This window comes from Microcaecilia unicolor, chromosome 6 (assembly GCF_901765095.1).
Source record: "Microcaecilia unicolor chromosome 6, aMicUni1.1, whole genome shotgun sequence".
Taxonomy (NCBI): domain Eukaryota; kingdom Metazoa; phylum Chordata; class Amphibia; order Gymnophiona; family Siphonopidae; genus Microcaecilia; species Microcaecilia unicolor.
This window is the reverse complement of record NC_044036.1, coordinates 114,629,394-114,648,454: the sequence shown is the minus strand read 5'-3', so window position 1 is coordinate 114,648,454 and position 19,061 is coordinate 114,629,394. Positions and strand designations below refer to the sequence as shown.

At 44.7% G+C, this 19,061-nt stretch overlaps 1 protein-coding gene across 1 annotated transcript in view; it reads left to right on the top strand.

The window, feature by feature from the left end:
- Positions 1-16,278, top strand: part of C6H1orf112 (chromosome 6 C1orf112 homolog) — a 148,895-nt gene extending 132,617 nt beyond the window's left edge. Inside the window, 3 exon segments of the mRNA XM_030207309.1 lie at positions 3,070-3,150; positions 14,759-14,908; positions 15,749-16,278. Of these exon segments, the coding sequence (XP_030063169.1) occupies positions 3,070-3,150; positions 14,759-14,908; positions 15,749-15,952 (435 nt within the window). The 3' untranslated portion in view covers positions 15,953-16,278.
- The last annotated feature ends 2,783 nt before the right edge of the window (positions 16,279-19,061 follow it).

The following is a 19,061-nucleotide window of genomic DNA, read 5'->3' as shown; positions in this document are numbered from 1 at the left end:
TGGCTGAGGCAAGACAAGCTGTCCGCAGGAATGCCTCTTATGACCCCGGAGTGGGTTGTTGTCATGGCGGACACCTCTTTGATGGGCTGGGGAGCCCACTACTTGGGAAGGACAGCGCAGGTGCTCTGGTCCCCTGCAGAGGCAAAGTGGGCTATCAACCTCCTGGAACTCAGAGCCATTCGGTTGGCGCCTTTGGAGTTTCTCCCGGTCCTGGCGCTGAAGCCAGTATGGTCCGGTCAGACGATGCCACGGCTGTGGCCTATGTCAGTCGCCAGGGAGGTACCATGAGCGCACCTCTAGCCAAGGAGGCCATGAAGCTATGCCTATGGGCGGAAGCAAACCTGGAACAGCTGTCGGTGGCCCACATTGCGGGAGTCATGAATACTGCTCAGGCCTTCTTGGACATCACGAAGCGCTGGGGCCAGCCGAGCCTAGATCTGTTGGCGTCATCAGCCAATTGCCAAGTGCCGCGCTTTTTCAGCAGAGGACGGGACCCTCGATCTCTGGGAGTAGATGCTCTTCTCCAACAGTGGCCGACACAGGAGCTTCTCTATGTGTTCTCGCCTTGGCCCATGTTGGGCAGGGTGCTAGGCCGGGTGGCAAAGCATCCGGGCCAGATAATCCTGGTGAGTCCGGATTGGCCCAGACGTCCATGGTATGCGGACTTGATCAGGCTCTCAGTGGACGGCCCTCTGCAGCTGCCAGCGGAGCGGGGCCTGTTGCTTCAGGGTCCCGTGGTAATGGAGGATCCCTCCCCCTTTGGTCTTTCGGCCTGGCTATTGAGCGGCAGCGTCTGAGGAAGAAGGGCTTCTCAGACAAGGTCATCGCCACTATGTTGAGAGCGAGGAAGCGCTCTACTTCTACTGCTTACGCCAGGGTTTGGCGTACCTTTGCATCGTGGTGTGAGGCAGGCTCACTTTCTCCCTTCACTGCTCCAATTTCTTCAGTATTGGCGTTCCTGCAAGAAGGTCTGGAAAAAGGCCTGTTGCTCAGTTCCCTTAAGGTCCAGGTAGCGGCTCTTGCTTGCTTCAGGGGTCACCTGAAGGGTGCTTCCCTGGCCTCGCAGCCAGATGTGGTACGCTTTCTCAAGGGAGTTAATCACCTGCGCCCTCCTCTGCACTCAGTGGTACCTGCGTGGAATCTCAATCTGGTGCTAAGAGCCTTGCAGAAGCCGCCTTGTGAACCCTTGTCGAGGACATCTCTGAAAGACCTGACGTTGAAAGCAGTCTTTTTGGTGGCTATCACTGCAGCCAGAAGAGTTTCCGAGCTCCAGGCGCTATCATGTCGGGAGCCCTTTCTGCAGTTCACTGAGGCAGGAGTTTCTATTCGCACAGTGCCTTCCTTCCTGCCCAAGATTGTTTCTCGCTTCCATGTGAATCAGCAGCTCTGTCTACCCTCCTTTCGTAGGGAGGACTACCCAGAGGAGTACTGTGCTCTCAAATATCTAGATGTGAGACGAGTCATCATCAGATACTTGGAAGTGACCAATGATTCCGGAAGTCGGATCATCTGTTTGTGCTGTTCGCAGGTCCTCGTAAGGGTCTGCAGGCTGCCAAGCCTACAGTGCCACGATGGGTCAAGGAAACCATTGCAGCGGCTTATGTGGCCGCGGGGAAGGTGCCGCCTATCCAGCTGAAGGCTCACTCCACTAGAGCACAGGCAGCCTCGATGGCAGAGGCCGGGTCCGTCTCCTTGGAAGAGATTTGTAGGGCGGCAACTTGGGCATCAGCTCATACCTGCTCCAGACATTACCGCTTGACTGTGGCTGCTCGGGCGGAGGCCCAGTTTGGAGCTTCAGTGTTGCGGTCAGGGATTTCTATGTCCCGCCCTGGGTGAGTACTGCTTCGGTACATCCCACCAGTTTATGGATTGATCGGCATGATGATATGGAAGGTAAAATTATGTATCATACCTGATAATTTTCTTTCCATTTATCATAGCCGATCAATCCATAGCCCCTCCCAGATATCTGTATTGGTTATATTCTGGTTGCATTTCAGGTTCAAGTTTAGTCTTCAGTTCCTGTTCAGGAGGACTTCGTGTTCAAGTTTTTTCAATTGGATTCTTCAGGATTTGAGACGATTTTGTGTTACAGTGAGCTGCTGCATTCCTCTCCCCTCCGTTTTACGGGCCTGGATTGAGACCTAAATTCTGCTGGCGCTCCCTCCCGCTTCGTGCGGCTGTAGGGCAGCTTTGTACCCCTCCCGCTTCGCCGGTGTTAGGGTCAGTCAGCTCCTCCCGCGGTTGTGGTTGCAGGATAAGCCAGATCCTCCCGCATCGGCGGGTGTGGTGTCCCTCCCCCGCTCCACGGGGATGAGCTGGACAGATTCCCCTCCCCCACTTGTGTGGGGATGAGCTGAGTTGATTCCTCTCCCCCGTTTCGGCGGTGGTGAGCTGGGCAGAGTGTCCCTTTGTGGGTGTAATTCTCTAAGTGCTGAGTCCTGCAGATGGAGCTTTGATATCGACATACTGAGGAGTTTCTGGCAGCACATGACCACATATAGGGAGGCAAAAGGATTGCTCTCTATCTCCACCTGCTGGTAGATGGACACAACCCATCAGTCTATGGATTGATCGGCTATGATTAATGGAAAGAAAATTATCAGGTATGATACATAATTTTACCTTCCTCATCACAACCATTTTCCACAGTCTGATAGGACAAAGAAATTCCTTTCTCACAATATTTCAATCACTAGAGCTGGAATGGGTGCCATTTTGGTGGATAGAATCATGATTTTAGAACTGAGCATTTAAATGTTTGTGCAAGGTGAGAAGACACCATTCAGTGCTGTCCTAGTCCTGAAACTCCTTTGATCTCTGGTATAAATGATGAGCCAAGAAAATACAGTCCAGCTGCATTTAACAATAGTTTATGGTTACTCTGAGAATGCTTTGCTTGAACTCTTATCTGCTGGTCTGTATTTTACTGTTTAAGCCTTTCTTAAGGGTATGTTAAACTGGTAGCTCAACTGTGGTCTGAAGATCTCATTATCTTCACTCCTTTTACCGGAGGAGGATATATGTTGGTTGCCTCACTTCTTGAAAACCGTTGGTATTTGTTTACAGGAAACAAGCCATGAAGAAGCAATTTCCCAGAGTCTCCATTCTGAAGAGGTGAAGAACAAAGTGATTCTTTTTCTGAACAAGGTAAGACTCAAAGGAGGTCAAATAACTATAAAAGTCATTCATCATAATTCTGAATCATTTGGATAAGTAAACTGAATGTATCTAATCTTCATCCTGTGTATTAAGGGCACATCTCTGTGCTTTGTACAGTTCGTATATGCATATAGTCTCCTCCTTACCCTCTGTACAGGTATCACTGCCACAATTTTGTTCAAAGTTCTGTGCTTTCCAGTCTTCATCAGTCCTGTAGAAGCACAGTATATTTGGGGCTGATAAGTTTTCAGATACCTTCCTTTTTCAAGCCACAGAGTCTGATAGGGATTTCAAGTTGCTGGCTACAGTAGCACTGTGATTTTACATCCAGAAATCATTGTGCTGCTGCAGGTACTTCGACATTCAGGGAAGTTCTGGGTCACATTAACTGACAAGATCAGATATTCAACCAGTTTAGATAATATTTAAAAGCACTTACATTCTCAAGTCTTATATGTTTCGTTTTCGGGGTGTCCTGTGATGATTGAGTGAAGAGAAGATGTTGATGATCAGCTCAAACTGAAACTATGCAAATAATTGGAAAAACGTTGCCCACAAATCAGAAGTGGTAAAAGCAAAGAAGCAGATCTGAAGAAAATATTTTATTTAAAAGGATTTTATTCAGTACAGTAGATAAAAGAACCAGATGCTTGACACAGGCCATGTTTCGCAGGGGCAAAAAGACCACTAGGTGTAAAACATAAGTATCACCTGTGTGATAAAATAGTATCTCTCACTCTCCATCACACTCTGCAGCACAACTTGTAACTTAGTAACTTATGCAAGTCTGTGTGCTTTGAAAATGAGGCTCCACATGTTCTAAAAGATTTTTTTTTTATGCTAGATATTCTCCTAAGAAACCTTAATTATAGGGACAGCTTATGAACCTCAACATGTATATGCTGGAAGAGAGGAGGGAGAGAAGAGACATGATAGAAACGTTTAAATATCTCAAGGGCATTTATGCACAGGAAGAGAGCCTTTATCAAATGAAGCTCTGGAATGAAGGGGCATATGACAAAGTTAAGAGGGAATAGGCTTAGGAGTAACCTGACGAGTCGGAGAAACTTAATGAATTCTCTGTAAACCTGGAGGATGTAATCGGGCAGTTCTCCAAACTGAAGAGTAGCAAATCTCCTGGACCGGATGGTATTCATCCCAGAGTTCTGATAGATCTGAAAAATGAGCTTGCAGAGGTACTGTTAGAAATATGGAATTTATCCTTAATATCAAGCGTGGTACTGGAAGATTGGAGGGTGGCCAATGTAACGCTGATTTAAAAAAAAAAAAAAAGGATCCAGAGAAAATCTGGGAAATTATAGACCGGTGAGTCTGACGTCGGTGCCAGGCAAAATGGTAGAGACTATTATTAAGAACAAAATTACAGAGCATATTCAAAAGCATGAATTAATGAGGCAAAGTCAACATGGATTTAGTGAAGGGAAATCTTGCCTCACCAATCTACTACATTTCTTTGAAGGGGTGAGCAAACATGTGGATAAAGGTGAGCCGGTTGATATTGTGTATCTGGATTTTCAGAAGGCGTTTGACAAAGTACCTCATGAAAGACTCCAGAGGAAATTGGAGAGTCATGGGATAGGAGGTAGTGTTCTCTTGACCCTACCTGTCCCTCCAACTACCGCCCCATTTCCCTCCTACCCTTCCTCTCCAAGATACTTGAACGCTCCGTTCACAGCCGCTGCATTGATTTTCTCTCTTCTCATGCCATCCTCGATCCGCTTCAATCCAGCTTTCGCCCCCTACACTCTACAGAAACGGCACTATCTAAAGTCTGCAATGACCTGTTCCTCGCCAAATCCATAGGTCACTACTCCATCCTCATCCTCCTTGACCTATCCGCCGCTTTTGACACTGTCAATCACAACCTACTTCTTGACACACTGTCCTCCTTTGGGTTCCAGGGCTCTGTCCTCTACTGGTTCTCCTCTTATCTCTCCCATCATACCTTCAGAGTACACTCATGGTTCATCCTCCTCCCCTATCCCGCTCTCTGTTGGAGTTCCTCAGGGATCTGTCCTTGGGCCCCTTCTTTTTTCAATCTACACCTCTTCCTTAGGCTCCCTGATCTCATCTCATGGTTTCCACTATCATCTTTATGGTGACGACACCCAGCTTTATCTCTCCACACCAGACATCACTGCGGAAACCCAGGCCAAAGTATCGGCCTGCTTGTCTGACATCGCTGCCTGGATGTCCAACCGCCACCTGAAACTGAACATGGCCAAGACTGAACTTATTGTTTTCCCACCCAAACCCACTTCTCCTCTCCCTTCAATCTCTATCTCAGTTGATAACACCCTCATCATCCCCATCTCATCTGCCCGCAACCTCGGTGTCATCTTCGACTCCTCCCTCTCCTTCTCTGCGCATATCCAGCAGATAGCCAAGACCTGTCGCTTCTTCCTCTACAACATTAGCAAAATTCGCCCCTTCCTCTCTGAGCACACCACCCGAACTCTCATCCACTCTCTCATTACCTCTCGCCTTGACTACTGCAACCTACTCCTCACCGGCCTCCCACTTAGCCATCTATCCCCCCTTCAGTCCATCCAGAACTCTGCCGCACGTCTTATCTTCTGCCTTGACCGATATACTCATATCACCCCTCTCCTCAAGTCACTTCACTGGCTTCCGATCAGATACCGCATACAGTTCAAGCTTCTCCTACTAACCTACAAATGAACTCGATCTGCAGCCCCTCCTTACCTCTCTACCCTCATCTCCCCTTACATCCCTACCCGTAACCTCCGCTCTCAAGACAAATCCCTCCTTTCAGTACCCTTCTCCACCACCGCCAACTCTACGCTCCGCCCTTTCTGCCTCGCCTCACCCCATGCTTGGAACAAACTCCCTGAGCCCATATGCCAGGCCCCCTCCCTACCCATCTTCAAATCATTGCTCAAAGCCCACCTCTTCAATGTCGCTTTCAGCACCTAATCACAACACCTCTACTCAGGAAATCTAGACTACCCCAACTTGACATTTCGTCCTTTAGATTGTAAGCTCTTCTGAGCAGGGACCATCCTTAGTTGTTAATTTGTACAGCACTGCGTAACCCTAGTAGCGCTCTAGAAATGTTAAGTAGTAGTAGTAGTGTTCTATTGTGGATTAAAAACTGGTTAAAAGATAGAAAACAGAGAGTAGGGTTAAATGGTCAGTATTCTCAATAGAGAAGGGTAGTTAGTGGGGTTCCCCAGGGGTCTGTGCTCGGACCGCTGCTTTTTAACATATTTATAAATGACCTAGAGATGGGAGTAACTAGTGAGGTAACTAAATTTGCTGATGACACAAAGTTATTCAAAGTCATTAAATCGCGGGAGGATTGTGAAAAATTACAAGAGGACCTTACAAGACTGGGAGACTGGGCGTCTAAATGGCAGATGACATTTAATGTGAGCAAGTGCAAAGTGATGCATGTGGGAAAGAGGAACCCAAATTATAGCTATGTCATGCAAGGTTCCACATTAGGAGTCATGGACCAAGAAAGGGATCTAGGTGTCGTCGTTGATGATACGTTGAAACCTTCTGCTCGGTGTGCTGCTGTAGCTAAGAAAGCAAATAGAATGTTAGATATTATTAGGAAAGGAATGGAAAACAAAAATGAGGATGTTATAATGCCTTTGTATCGCTCCATGGTGCGACCGCATCTTGAATATTGTGTTCAATTCTGGTCACCGCATCTCAAAAAAGATATAGTGGAATTAGAAAAGGTGCAGAGAAGGGCGACAAAAATGATAAAGGGGATGGGACGACTTCCCTATGAGGAAAGGCTAAAGCGGCTAGGGCTCTTCAGCTTGGAGAAAAGGCAGCTGAGGGGACATATGATAGCGTTCTATAAAATAATGAGTGGAGTTGAACGGTTAGATGTGAAGCGTCTGTTTACGCTTTCCAAAAATACTAGGACTAGGGGGCATGCGATGAAGCTAAAATGTAGTAAATTTAAAACGAATCAGAGAAAATGTTTCTTCACTCAATGTGTAATTAAACTCTGGAATTCGTTGCCAGAGAATGTGGTAAAGGCAGTTAGCTTAGCGGAGTTTTAAAAAGGTTTGGACAGCTTCCTAAAGGAAAAGTCCATAGACCATTATTAAATGGACTTGAGGAAAATCCACTATTTCTGGGGTAAGCAGTATAAAATGTTTTGCACTTTTTTGGGATCTTGCCAGGTATTTGTGACTTGGATTGGCCACTGTTGGAAACAAGATGCTGGGCTTGATGGACCTTTGGTCTTTCCCAGTATGGCAATACTTATGTACTTATAACCTAAGGAAGTATTATTTCACAGAAAGGGTGATGGATGCGTGGAATGGCCGGTGGAGGTGGTGGAGTTGAGGACTGTTCCAGAATTTAAAAAGGCATGGGACAAGCATGTGGGATCGCTTAGGAACAGGAAGAATTAGGGGTTACAGAGGATGGGCAGACTGGATCGGTCATATGACCTTTATCTGCCGTCATGTTTCTATGTTTCTAATGTTTCTCTCTTGTTCTGTGAAGTCAGAGGTAATAGCTTCATCATAACCCAACATCCCACAAAAAAAACCTTTTTATGCAAATAGTTGAAGTATACTTATCTCAAAATAGAGCCAATGTGTCCAATGATTCCAGGAGTCTTAGTGATTCACTCTGCATATTTCCAAAGTGTCTTTCTTATATTTGTGCTTGTGCTGCAATAATTGTAAAAAAAAAAAAAAACCTGCCCACTTTACTATTATTTCCAGTGCTACAGAGTCCAAATGCTTTCTCATTCTATCTCTTCTTACCAGTTCCAGCTACCAGTTTCACTCAAAATGAAGGCTTTTTCAGGGAACAATCTAAAAAAATAAGGAGAGTAAGTAACATTCTCTTAATTAAAAACCAACTTATGGTGCATGTCTCTGGCCAAGAACTTTTGCTGTAGTGACTGACTAACCTAAATTGGTAGGGGATATGAAAAAGGGGGATAATCCCCCAGAGAGTTGCAAATGAAAGTTTATGGAGCCAGGTCCAATCCTAGTTCTGATTGAAGAGGAAGAGAAGGAGGAGACTGCCAGGGCAAGAAAAAGAAAAGATATAACAACTATTTAGCTGATTGAACTGAATCAGGCTTGATTTCAGCCAGCCCTGTTGATTTTAAACCTCACTGTATATTGAACCTCATCATGTGAATGTAGTCATCACAAAGTTCCTACAAGATCACTATGCCCAAAGCTATTCCAGATCTGCAGCACTTCATACGTACTGATATCTGCCTCCAATGCTATTCTGTCTTTTTTTATTATCTAATATAATAATTTGCTCCTCCAACGTTCCAATGAGGCTACCTGCGTTCGTAACCATCTCCTGATGTCACTCTCCTACAGTAGAAGCCTGCGTGCCTGACGTCAGGAGATGTTACTGTGGTCGCCTCTGTCTTGCTGTCTTCGGACTCTGCATCGCTGCCGCTCTCCTCCGCAGCCCCATGTCCCTCTCGCTTCCCACTCAGGTATCGGTGCCGGTCATTCCATCTTCACTTATCAAGTCAGGGTTATGGCGGCCACCAGCAGCAGTAAAAGGCGTGCAGCCTAGGCCCTTTTCTCTCAGCTGTGGTCCCGCCCCTGTGGAAACAGGAAATGAGGGCGGGACCACAGATGAGAGAGAGAAAAGGGCCGAGCCTGCACGCCTTTTACCGCTGCTGGCGGCTGCCATAACCCCAATGAGGTAAGTCATGATGACTTTCAAACTGCCTAGGGAGGGGGCCTGGACCTGGAAGGGAGGGACGACAACCCTGGAACTGGGAGGGAGGGGGGACCCTGGAACTGGGAGGGAGGAGGGAGGGAGGGAAGGGGGACCCTGGAACTCAGAGGGAGGGAGAGGATGACCCTGAAACTCGAAGGGATGGAGGGGACGACCCTGGAACTTGAAGGGAGAGAGGGAGGGAGGAAGGGGGGTGGCACACACTCTCAATCTCACACACACACTCTCTCCCAGTCTCTCTCTGTCACACACACACACACTCGCACATTCACTCTCTCGCTCTCTCACACAGTCACTCTCACACACACTCTCTCAAACATACACACTCTGAGGAAAACCTTGCTAGCGCCCATTTCATTTCTTTCAGAAACGGGCCTTTTTTACTAGTTTTATTATAAACAATCTTTAAAGCAATGTTAAAAGTCAAAATTAGCAACCCCAGTACAAGCACAGTTCCCAACGCCCACTACAAAAAAAGCATGGCGTTTTGGTTCCAAAGAACCTGCTTCTGGGGTGAATTGAAACCAGGTCGCTGGATACTGAAAAACAATGAAAAAATAATAATGAAAATTTTTTTTTGAAAAAAAAGGTGTTGAAAGTTTTGCAACTGTCCAAAAGATGGTGAGGCTAAAAGCGCGGGAAGACACACTTCCTGATATTTAAAGGAGAGTTTATGATGTAGTGATGTCGGAAGCAAATATGTAAGTTAGCATATGTTTATAGGCAAAATAACTATTCTTCCTTTATTCAATTGTGTGCCAGCCCATATCACGCTCATCTCTATATATAAAATGCACCTCCAACGTTCTAATGAAGCCTTAAGCCGGAAACTTGAAGTGGCATAGATATCCGTTTTGCCCATGAGTGTCTGCCCCGCCCTCGCGTCAAACTTGATGACGTCAAGGACGGAGCACTGACACTCAACGAATCAAGGAAGCCCATTGGTTAATCTGTTTCCACTCCACAACGCTGCCGTCATTCCCAAACACTCAAAACCAAACAAAATTGCCGCTGCACCCCGTCCACCCACCCTCAAAACCAAACAAAATCGCAGCTGCACCCCTCCCCCCGCCCACAATCCCCCTCACCCACCCTCCCGCAGCCGCTCGCTCACCGTTCCTCCGCACCCCCTCTCCTCTCTGACTCTGGCCATGCAGCAGGACGATTACTACACACAAGTGAAAGTGACCCAATCAACTACACTGTAAGCAAGGAAGCCCATTGGTTAATCTCTGTTTCTACTCCCCAACACAGCCGTCATTCCCATACACTCAAAACCAAGCACACCTAGGAGCTGCTGATCCACATTGTCGGTTTTTTTTTCCTTCTTCCATCTGAAACACGTCTAAAGCTGTTTCTACTGGATAAACTGCGCCTTAAAAGGTAAAGGACAAAAGGTTTTGGTTTCTTACTGCACACCTTTTAATTTATTTGAAAGCTACCCATCTGTACATATGAATATCATGAAATCTAAATTAAGTGGAGGAGTGGCCTAGTGGTTAGAGTGGTGGACTATGGTCCTGGGGAACTGGGTTCGATTCCCACTGCAGGCACAGGCAGCTCCTTGTGACTCTGGGCAAGTCACTTAACCCTCCATTGCCCCAGGTACAAATAAGTACCTGTATATAATATGTAAGCCACATTGAGCCTGCCATGAGTGGGAAAGCGCGGGGTAGAAATGTAATAAAATATATATAGAGAGATATATATAGATATAGATATATATAGATATATATATATATATCACTAAAACAGCTTTAAAAAATACCTGGTAGAAACAGCAATTTTAAACACTGTATTGTCAGATCATTTGTCAACAATACAAACTTTATCCAGGTAAGTGCCCGTGGCTGTGTCAGCCCCGCTGTTGCCTGTCAATGTGTGTCAGAGTATGAGGGAGCTCCAGCTGCCTGTGGGTCACAACAGAACTTAGCTGCTGGACGCCAGAAGCAGTCTCTCCTTAGGTTGACAGCAAATAGCAACCCCCCCCCCCCCCCCCAAGCATCTCGGAGGAAGGAAGGGAGGGGACAGGACCGTTGAACTGGGAGGGAGGGGGAGGGACCCTTGAACTGGTAGGGGGACTATGGAACTGGGAGGGAGGGAGGGAAGGTGACCCTGGAACTGGGAGGGTGGGGACCCTCAAACTATGAGGGAGGGTGGAGGGGACCCTAAAACTGGAAGGGACCCTGGAACTCGGAGGGGGGGAGGGGGATGAACCTGGAACTCGGAGGGAGGGAGGGATGGAGGGGGGACCCTGGAACTGGGAGGGAGGGGCCCCTCACACACACACTCTCCCTCTCACGGACACACTCGCACCCAGTCTCACTCTCTCTCTGTCACACACACACGCACATTCACTCTCTCTCACACACAGTCAATCTCACACACACTCTGTCAAACATACACACTCCGAGGAAAACCTTGCTAGCACCCGTTTCATTTCTGTCAGAAACGGGCCTTTTTCACTAGTCATATATAAGATGAGCTAAAGAATGAACTAAAAAATGACCAAAGTGGTTGAAAGAAAAATAACAATGAAAATTGAAAAATAACTAAATAAATTGAACATGATCCAAATCTTCTTTCTAGCAAGCATCCCAGGTCAAGCATCATATGCTCTATTTAAACACTGAGGTTCTGTCAGAAACGGGCCTTTTTCACTAGTCATATATAAGATGAGCTAAAGAATGAACTAAAAAATGACCAAAGTGGTTGAAAGAAAAATAACAATGAAAATTGAAAAATAACTAAATAAATTGAACATGATCCAAATCTTCTTTCTAGCAAGCATCCCAGGTCAAGCATCATATGCTCTATTTAAACACTGAGGTTCAACAGAAGAAAGATAATAGATCCAGCAACATTCTTTATAACAAAGACAAGAATCCAAATTACCGCCCCGTGGATTCAACAAAACTTGTTCTAACACAACAAAATTTAATTGATTAAAAGAATGACTGTGAGTCAAGCAATGTTCTATGAGAGGTGCTGCCGCGCCCTGACATTTAAGGCGACTCTTATATTCTAAAATTCGTGCCTTAATGGGTCGTAAAGTTTTGCCCACATAGACCAACTGACATGGGCACCAAATGGCGTATACAACCCTCATGGAATTACAATTGGTGAAAGATTTCAAATGCTCCAAGTGGCCATTTAAGGTTAAAGAAGTTCCAGAAAAAGGTAAAGCACACACACTACATCTAGAGCATGGAAAATGGCCCTTCTCAGTAGAAGATGATGGAACAGCTGAATCTGGTGGTAAAAAAGAGGGAACCAAAAGATTTTTTAAATTCTTCTCTCTGCAAAATGCAAAAAGAAGTAGTTGTTGTAAAGAAGAATGCAATCTCAATACATGCCAATATTTCAAGATGATAGATTACTTTAGGAGAGTAAGGTGGTACACGTGATCCGATCACACTGTGTTTTAGAAGAGGATATCAACAGATAATCTCGATTTGCCAAACATGCTCTTTTGTAGGCTTTCTTAATAATCTTCTGAGGATATCTATGCTGCAAAAATTGTTCTTTCATAATATCAGCCTGACGTTTAAATTCAGCTGTTGACGAAGAAATGTGTTTCAGTCTCAAAAACTGGCCAACAGGGATACTTTCCTGTAACTTCTGTGGATAACCACTTTGAAAATACAGCAATGTGTTCCGATCAGTTGGCTTGCAGAATACAGTAAAATGAAGCCCTATCTGGTCTTTTGAGATACACAATTATTCAGCCAACCAAAAAATGACTGTACATCTCCTTTCCATTTCAAAAAAACATCATTGATGAAATGCTTCCAAAATAAAATCTGAGAGTTGAAAGAAGAGGTAGACAAATAATTTTTCTTCATAAGCCCCTACATATAAATTGGCTACATCTAGGGCAACAGTAGCGCCCATTGCAGTTCCTTTAATCTGTCAAAAATTTATAAAGTTTTACAATATCCACCAGGCAGACCTATAATTTCATCTAAAGACTCGTTGTTGGAACCTTTGTCAATTTATGTGGACACATTTCTTTTTTACTCAATTCCTTCTTTAACATATAACGCAACCCCCCCCTCCCCCTCTCCAATTTGATCCACACTATCATTGTAATATAATTTGTACCCTGACAACACAGTGTCCCATTGATTGTCCTCTTTCACCAGGTCTCTGGGATGCCTATTATATCTACCTCTTTATTTAGTGCTATATACTTCCACTCTCCCATCTTATTTTTTATGCTTCTAGCATTTGTATATAGACAATTTAAATTGTGTTTTTTCTTTGTATCTAGAAGCTGCTTTGAAGTTGATGGTGATAATTTGCATGCTTTACTCTTGTTTTCCCATTAGACAGTCCTGGCTTTCTTTCACCATTATTGAAACATCTCTGTTGGGATTCCCTATCGGTCTTGTTTCAGTAATACTCTTCAAGGATACTGCACACTGATCCATGTGCTTCTGAGCAACTGTTGATTTTCTCTCCAATTTTAGTTTAAAAGCTACTTTGTCTCCTTTTTAAATGTTTACACCAGCAACCTGGTTCTATCCTGGTTAAGGTGGAGCCCATCCTTTTGGAACAGGCTTCTCTTTTCCCAGAATATTGCCTAGTTCTTAACAAATCTAAAGCCCTCAACCCTGCACCATTGTCCCAACCATGCTTTGAGACTGCAGAGCTCTGGCTGCCTCTTGGGTCCTGCATGTGGAACAGGAGCATTTCCAAAAATGCTACCCTGGAGGTTCTATGTTATGTATGTTACCTAAGAGCCTAAATTCCAGAATCTCCCTCATATAATTTCCTGTGTCATTGGTCACCACATGTACCAAGACAGCAAGCTCTTCCCCAGCACTTTCTAAAATCCTACCTAGGTGACATGTGAGGTCCTCCTGGAGACACATCCTCGGTGCGAGAAGATATTGCATCCCATGGTGGGCAAGTCCTGGTTACAGGTTTACTTCCCACTTCACCAGGGTGATGTTCCTCTTTTAGAAGACCGTCCCCTTCCAAGGCAGCATAGGGGCTGCCAAACTGGAGATGGGACTTCTCTACATTGCCTGACTCCCTCAGCTCCTCCAAGTGTACTACTCTAGCCTCAAGAGATTGGACTCATTCTCTGAGAGCTAGGAGCTCTTTTCATGGAGCACACACATATAATCTCTCACCAACTGGTAGATAATCATACAAGTGGCACTTAGTGCAAAGGACTGGATAATACCCCTCTCGATTCTAGAGCCTTAAGATTATATGGTATATTGTGTAATTTATTTAGTGTTTGCTTCTCAGAAACTAATTAAATCTAATTAAAACTCTAATGAACCCCCCCCCCTTGTTATCCTAATTAGAATAATTAACTATAATTAAGACTATAAATAGAGATGTGCTAGGGGTGGGTGGGTAATTACATATCTCAGAGGATATGTAACTACATCTGCATTGACTTGGGAACCTAAACTTGCCAGCCTTGTTGGGAAGTCCTTGTAAAAATGACTGTCTTCAGTTGTCAGCCTTTGCTTTCAGTTCCTTGGACTGGAGAGTAATACTCTCCTATAGGTTTAGCAGAGGACTGCAGATTGCAAGCTCTGCCAGTCCCCAGCGGGCCTCATTGGTTTACATTCACACAATCAAACGTTTTTTGTTTCAAGCCGAAACCAGGTGACGATTTTCAGCTGCAGTTATGGTTTGTGCCAAAAGTGTTTAGACAATTTCGGTGACATTTCAGTTTTGGCCAAAACTGAAAATAGCAGTTTCCGTTAAGACTCTAATCTCTCAGATATTGTTTTGAACATAAACAGGTTTGTATTACTATCTTCACTGATCACAGCAAATTTTAGAATGACATTTGTGGAAGGTTTTGTTTTGTATTGATGCACTGTTCTTCCTTCAGACTTGCCATTCTGATGAGACTGAAGAAGCCAGACTAGAAAGAGTCAAGCAGGAAAACGTTGAGTTACAGAAATACCTCACCAAAGTCAAAACAAGTAACACAGAAGAGGAGATACAGCTGCAAATACCCATAATTTCAGAAGAGAAACAGGTAGGACAGAGCTACATGGGTTTACACTATTTACAGTTCTTGGAGGAAGGGATAAAGCTGTCCTGCTCTTACACTCACAGCCATAGATTAGTTGTGAAATTTTCTTTCACTAATGAAGGGCGAATAGAGAGGAGAAAGAATTATGCATAGCCTGTTTTACTTTCTTGATGAGAGCTACTTGGAAGGGGTAAGGTGAAGAACCACTCATAATGACTCCTGATCTGATATGGAGGGGAGGAATACAAACCAAGTTTGTGTAGGAGATATTATTAAAACAAACCACTGGAAGTTAGGAGTTAATCTGCAGTGTCCACTGCATTCCCTCACAATCTACATTTAGGTAAGAACCTAGCTGAGATTTGTTATGAAAATGATAACTTTCAATATTTTGGTGACAGTAGGGAAAACATACAGATGAAGACATACAGTTACAAAGATTATAATGTGACTGTAAAAGGGTACAGGAACCACTAGGTGTATTGAAGACCCTTCAGAAACTAAGGCTCTTGAGGAATAGAAAACAGTGATTATATTCATTCATTGCTTCCCATGAGATTCTGGCAGTAGAAATCTCTTTGAAGCTCACTGCTTACAATAGCTTTTGTGATGGTCTTGCATCACCTGGCCTCCAGCGCTTACTTTGTAACCCTTGCCTGGAGAGTGACCCCTGTCTCTTGCTTTTTAGTGGCATGTGACTGCCTCAAGCTAAGATACAAACACAATGGCATTATTATCCTAATGTGCAGACCTTGAGACTTAACCTGTAACAAAATAAATTGTTGGTGACAATCTTTTTGTCTGTGTTAATGAAATGTTTCTGGGGTATTTTCATCCTTGCAGCCCTCAGCAAAGCGACCACGGCAGGAACCTGACCATGATGAGAAGTATAACTCAGAGATACACTCCATGGAAGCTGCCCTGCAAGCACTGCACATACTGGTGCAGAAAGAGTTGCCACCTCGCTGGTTGTCACAGAAGCTGCAAGAGTTACAAACATCATTAACAAGTTTACAAAGGCACATGCAGGATCTGCTGCCATCATAGCCCCAGAATGTAGAAGATCCCTAACCCCCATGTTCCCTCACTTTCCCAGCTGCTTTTTGTGTGGATTTGAATGTTGTATGAGGTTCAAAACCCATCTTCAGTCATGGGCCCTATAACGACATGTGTAGGACAGTGTATACTGAGTAGCATGTAACCAAAAGCATAATACCATTTTGTGCTTGTGTTTCCAGTGTATGGTTATGAACTGAAGGATGGAATTTTACCTCTCTCCTTTTGCTTCCATTCAAATCTTACTGTTTGTACTTCACTGAACATGTTGGTAAACTGATATTTTAAGCAGTTCTGATTTCTTTTATATTCTTTGGTACAGCATATATTTTTTGTACTTGTTGCTGCTTAATAAATTAATTTTTTAGAGAACATATATGCAGAAGTCATTCTCCCTCAGAGGATTTTGCAGGTGGCTCTTGTGAGATTAAAAGATTGGGCATGTAATTGACAGATTAAATTTGATATAGATAAGTGCAAAGTGATGCAACATGTGATCCCAACTCCAGGTACTAAATACTGGGTTGTGAGTTTAGAAGTCATTACCCAGTAAATCCTGTGGAGGATACATTGACATTTTCAGCTGAGTGTGCCAGAAAAAAAAAAAAAAGCAAACAATGATAGGGATTATATGAAAAGAGTCAGAGAACAAAACTCAGAATATCACTATGCCTCATTATAGCTCCATGGTACGACCGCATCTTAGTATTGTATGTAGTTCTGGTCACTCCATCTTAAAAAGGATATAGTGGAACTAGAAAAGCTTCAGAGAAGGGTAACAAAAATGATAAAGCTGAGTCGGAGAAATTTAATGAATTCTCTGTAAACCTGGAGGATGTAATGGGGCAGTTCTACAACCTGAAGAGTAGCAAATCTCCTGGACCGGATGGTATTCATCCCAGAGTACTGATAGAACTGAAAAATGAGCTTGCGGACCTATTGTTAGACATGTAATTTATCCTTAAAATGGAGCGTGGTGCCGGAAGATTGGAGGGTGGCCAACATAACGCCGATTTTTAAAAAAGGTTCCAGAAGAGATCCGGGAAATTATAGACTGGTGAGTCTGACGTCGGTGCCAGGCAAAATGGTAGAGACTATTATTAAGAACAAAATTACAGAGCATGTTCAAAAGCATGGATTAATGAGACAAAGTCAACACGGATTTCCTTAGCATCCCTCCGGACCGGCCCAGGATTGGACTGATGGGTTGTGCTCGCCTTCCAGCAGGTGGAGACTGAGAAAAAAAACTGTGACTAGAGAGCCAATAAGAGCCCTGGTCATGTCACCCTAGCCTCGGTATTTTCTCAGTCTCCCAGCAGGTAGGAAGTGAGCCCATGTCATGTCTGTGGCCATGCCTCCTCTCAGACTCACCTTATTTCCTGTGGTCAGCTTCTGAGCTGACTTGTCTGTTCTTTGTTAGTTCTGTTTCTGTGTGCTGGCTGCATTAGATTGTCTGTGTGTTATCACCCGTTCTAGATTTCAGCCGAGTCCAGTCCAGATCTTCCAGGCTGCCAGACCTGCTTGTTTTGTTTGAACCTGCACAGCACCCTTAGTTGCCTGGTGATTGTTGCAGTGAGTCTCAGCTGCTGCTGGGCTTATTAGCCATTTTGAAACCTTTCTGCTTGGCCTTTGCATTGCGTCTAAGGCCCTGGTATGTTGGTGCTTTTGCACATCAGCCTGAGTTGTTTCCTTGCTCTAATTCTTGCCTGAAGTCTTGCCTGTTCTAGTTAGTCTCTGTTTAGTTTAGGGTATTGCTTGTTTACTGTATTGCTTTTTCCCAGTCTTGTGTCTTGTTTGTATGTCTTTGTCTAGTTCTGGGTTTATCTGTGTTTGTTCCCTGCTTCAGTGGCTGCTTGCAGCTTTCAGTTCAGTCTCCTGTCTAGCTGTGTTTGTTCCCTGTTTCAGTGGCTGCTCGCAGCTTTCAGTCCTGTCCTTTGGCCTATCCTTTCCCTGCCTTGCTGTCCCTGTGCTGCCTAGCTGTTAGCCAGTCCTGCCCTGTCCAGTAAGTCCTGCCGGCCACCTGAAGCCTTGAGCTCAACTCTTGGTGGAAAGTGGTCAGGTGCAGGGGAAGCCTAACTGTTTGTCAGAGATCTGCTCTGTCTCTAGCGTGGGGTGGTTTTGCCTGCCACTGCCACTCCTCGGTTTGTAAACGTGACAGCCCATTAGTCTCTCTTGGTTGGTCTATAACCTTTTTCTGTTTAATCTTTATTCTGTGCCAGGGGAATTCTTTAGAGGCTTGTTAGGTATTCAGCATTTTTACATTTCAGCCTCTGGGGTGTTACACTCGGGTGTCCTGAGTCCCTCCCCCTTTTCCTCTCCATCTCCCTTTAAAAAAAAAAAAGAGAAAGGGAAGGGCTACCCTTGTTGCTAGAAGGGGGTATTGCCTTTGGGAGAGGCAGCCGGTATTAAATAAATAAATAAATAAATACAAAGAGAGAAAGAAGTAGTGCTTTCCCCAGTGACCTAACGAGCAAGCAGCTCCGTTTAGTTCTCTGTGAGTGCTTTCTTGTAGCTGATCAGCTGTTAAGTATCTTATTCAACGATTGATTTAAGCCTCTCATCTCTTTCCGTATCTGGTATATTTTTCTTCGTTTTGTTACCGGTAGTCGTGCAAGCGGGGCTTTAGTAAAAAAAAAAAAAGGCGCGAACCGTGGAAAAGCTCAAGAGCTCTGCTGTCTGTCAGCGTCGCGGAGTTAACGCAGCCGGCACTTGTAAATTTTGCTCTGCTTTGGATGTTGCTTTGGGGCCTGTGCTTCCTCCGGTTTCGGGGTCTATTTCGCCGGCTGTTATTTCTTCGCCGTCCTGCTCTACTCCGCTTGTTGCGGAGGTTTCAGGTGCGCTTTCGGGGACCGCCACACCAAAAGTGGCGCGAACGGCGGCCATTTTGAATCACCCTCTGTCTTCTCAGTCGGGTGACCTCTCTGCTGCAGGCAATGCTACAAATCCAGGAGAACCTGATTCAGGAGCTCTGGTACTCTCTGGAGTCACTCAGGCAGTGGGATTTTCTCCTGAGTTTTGTCCTCCAGATGTACCAGGCCTTCCTGCTATCAAAGATAGAAATCCATCTTTTCACTCTTCCCTAGTCCTGCCCAAAACACTC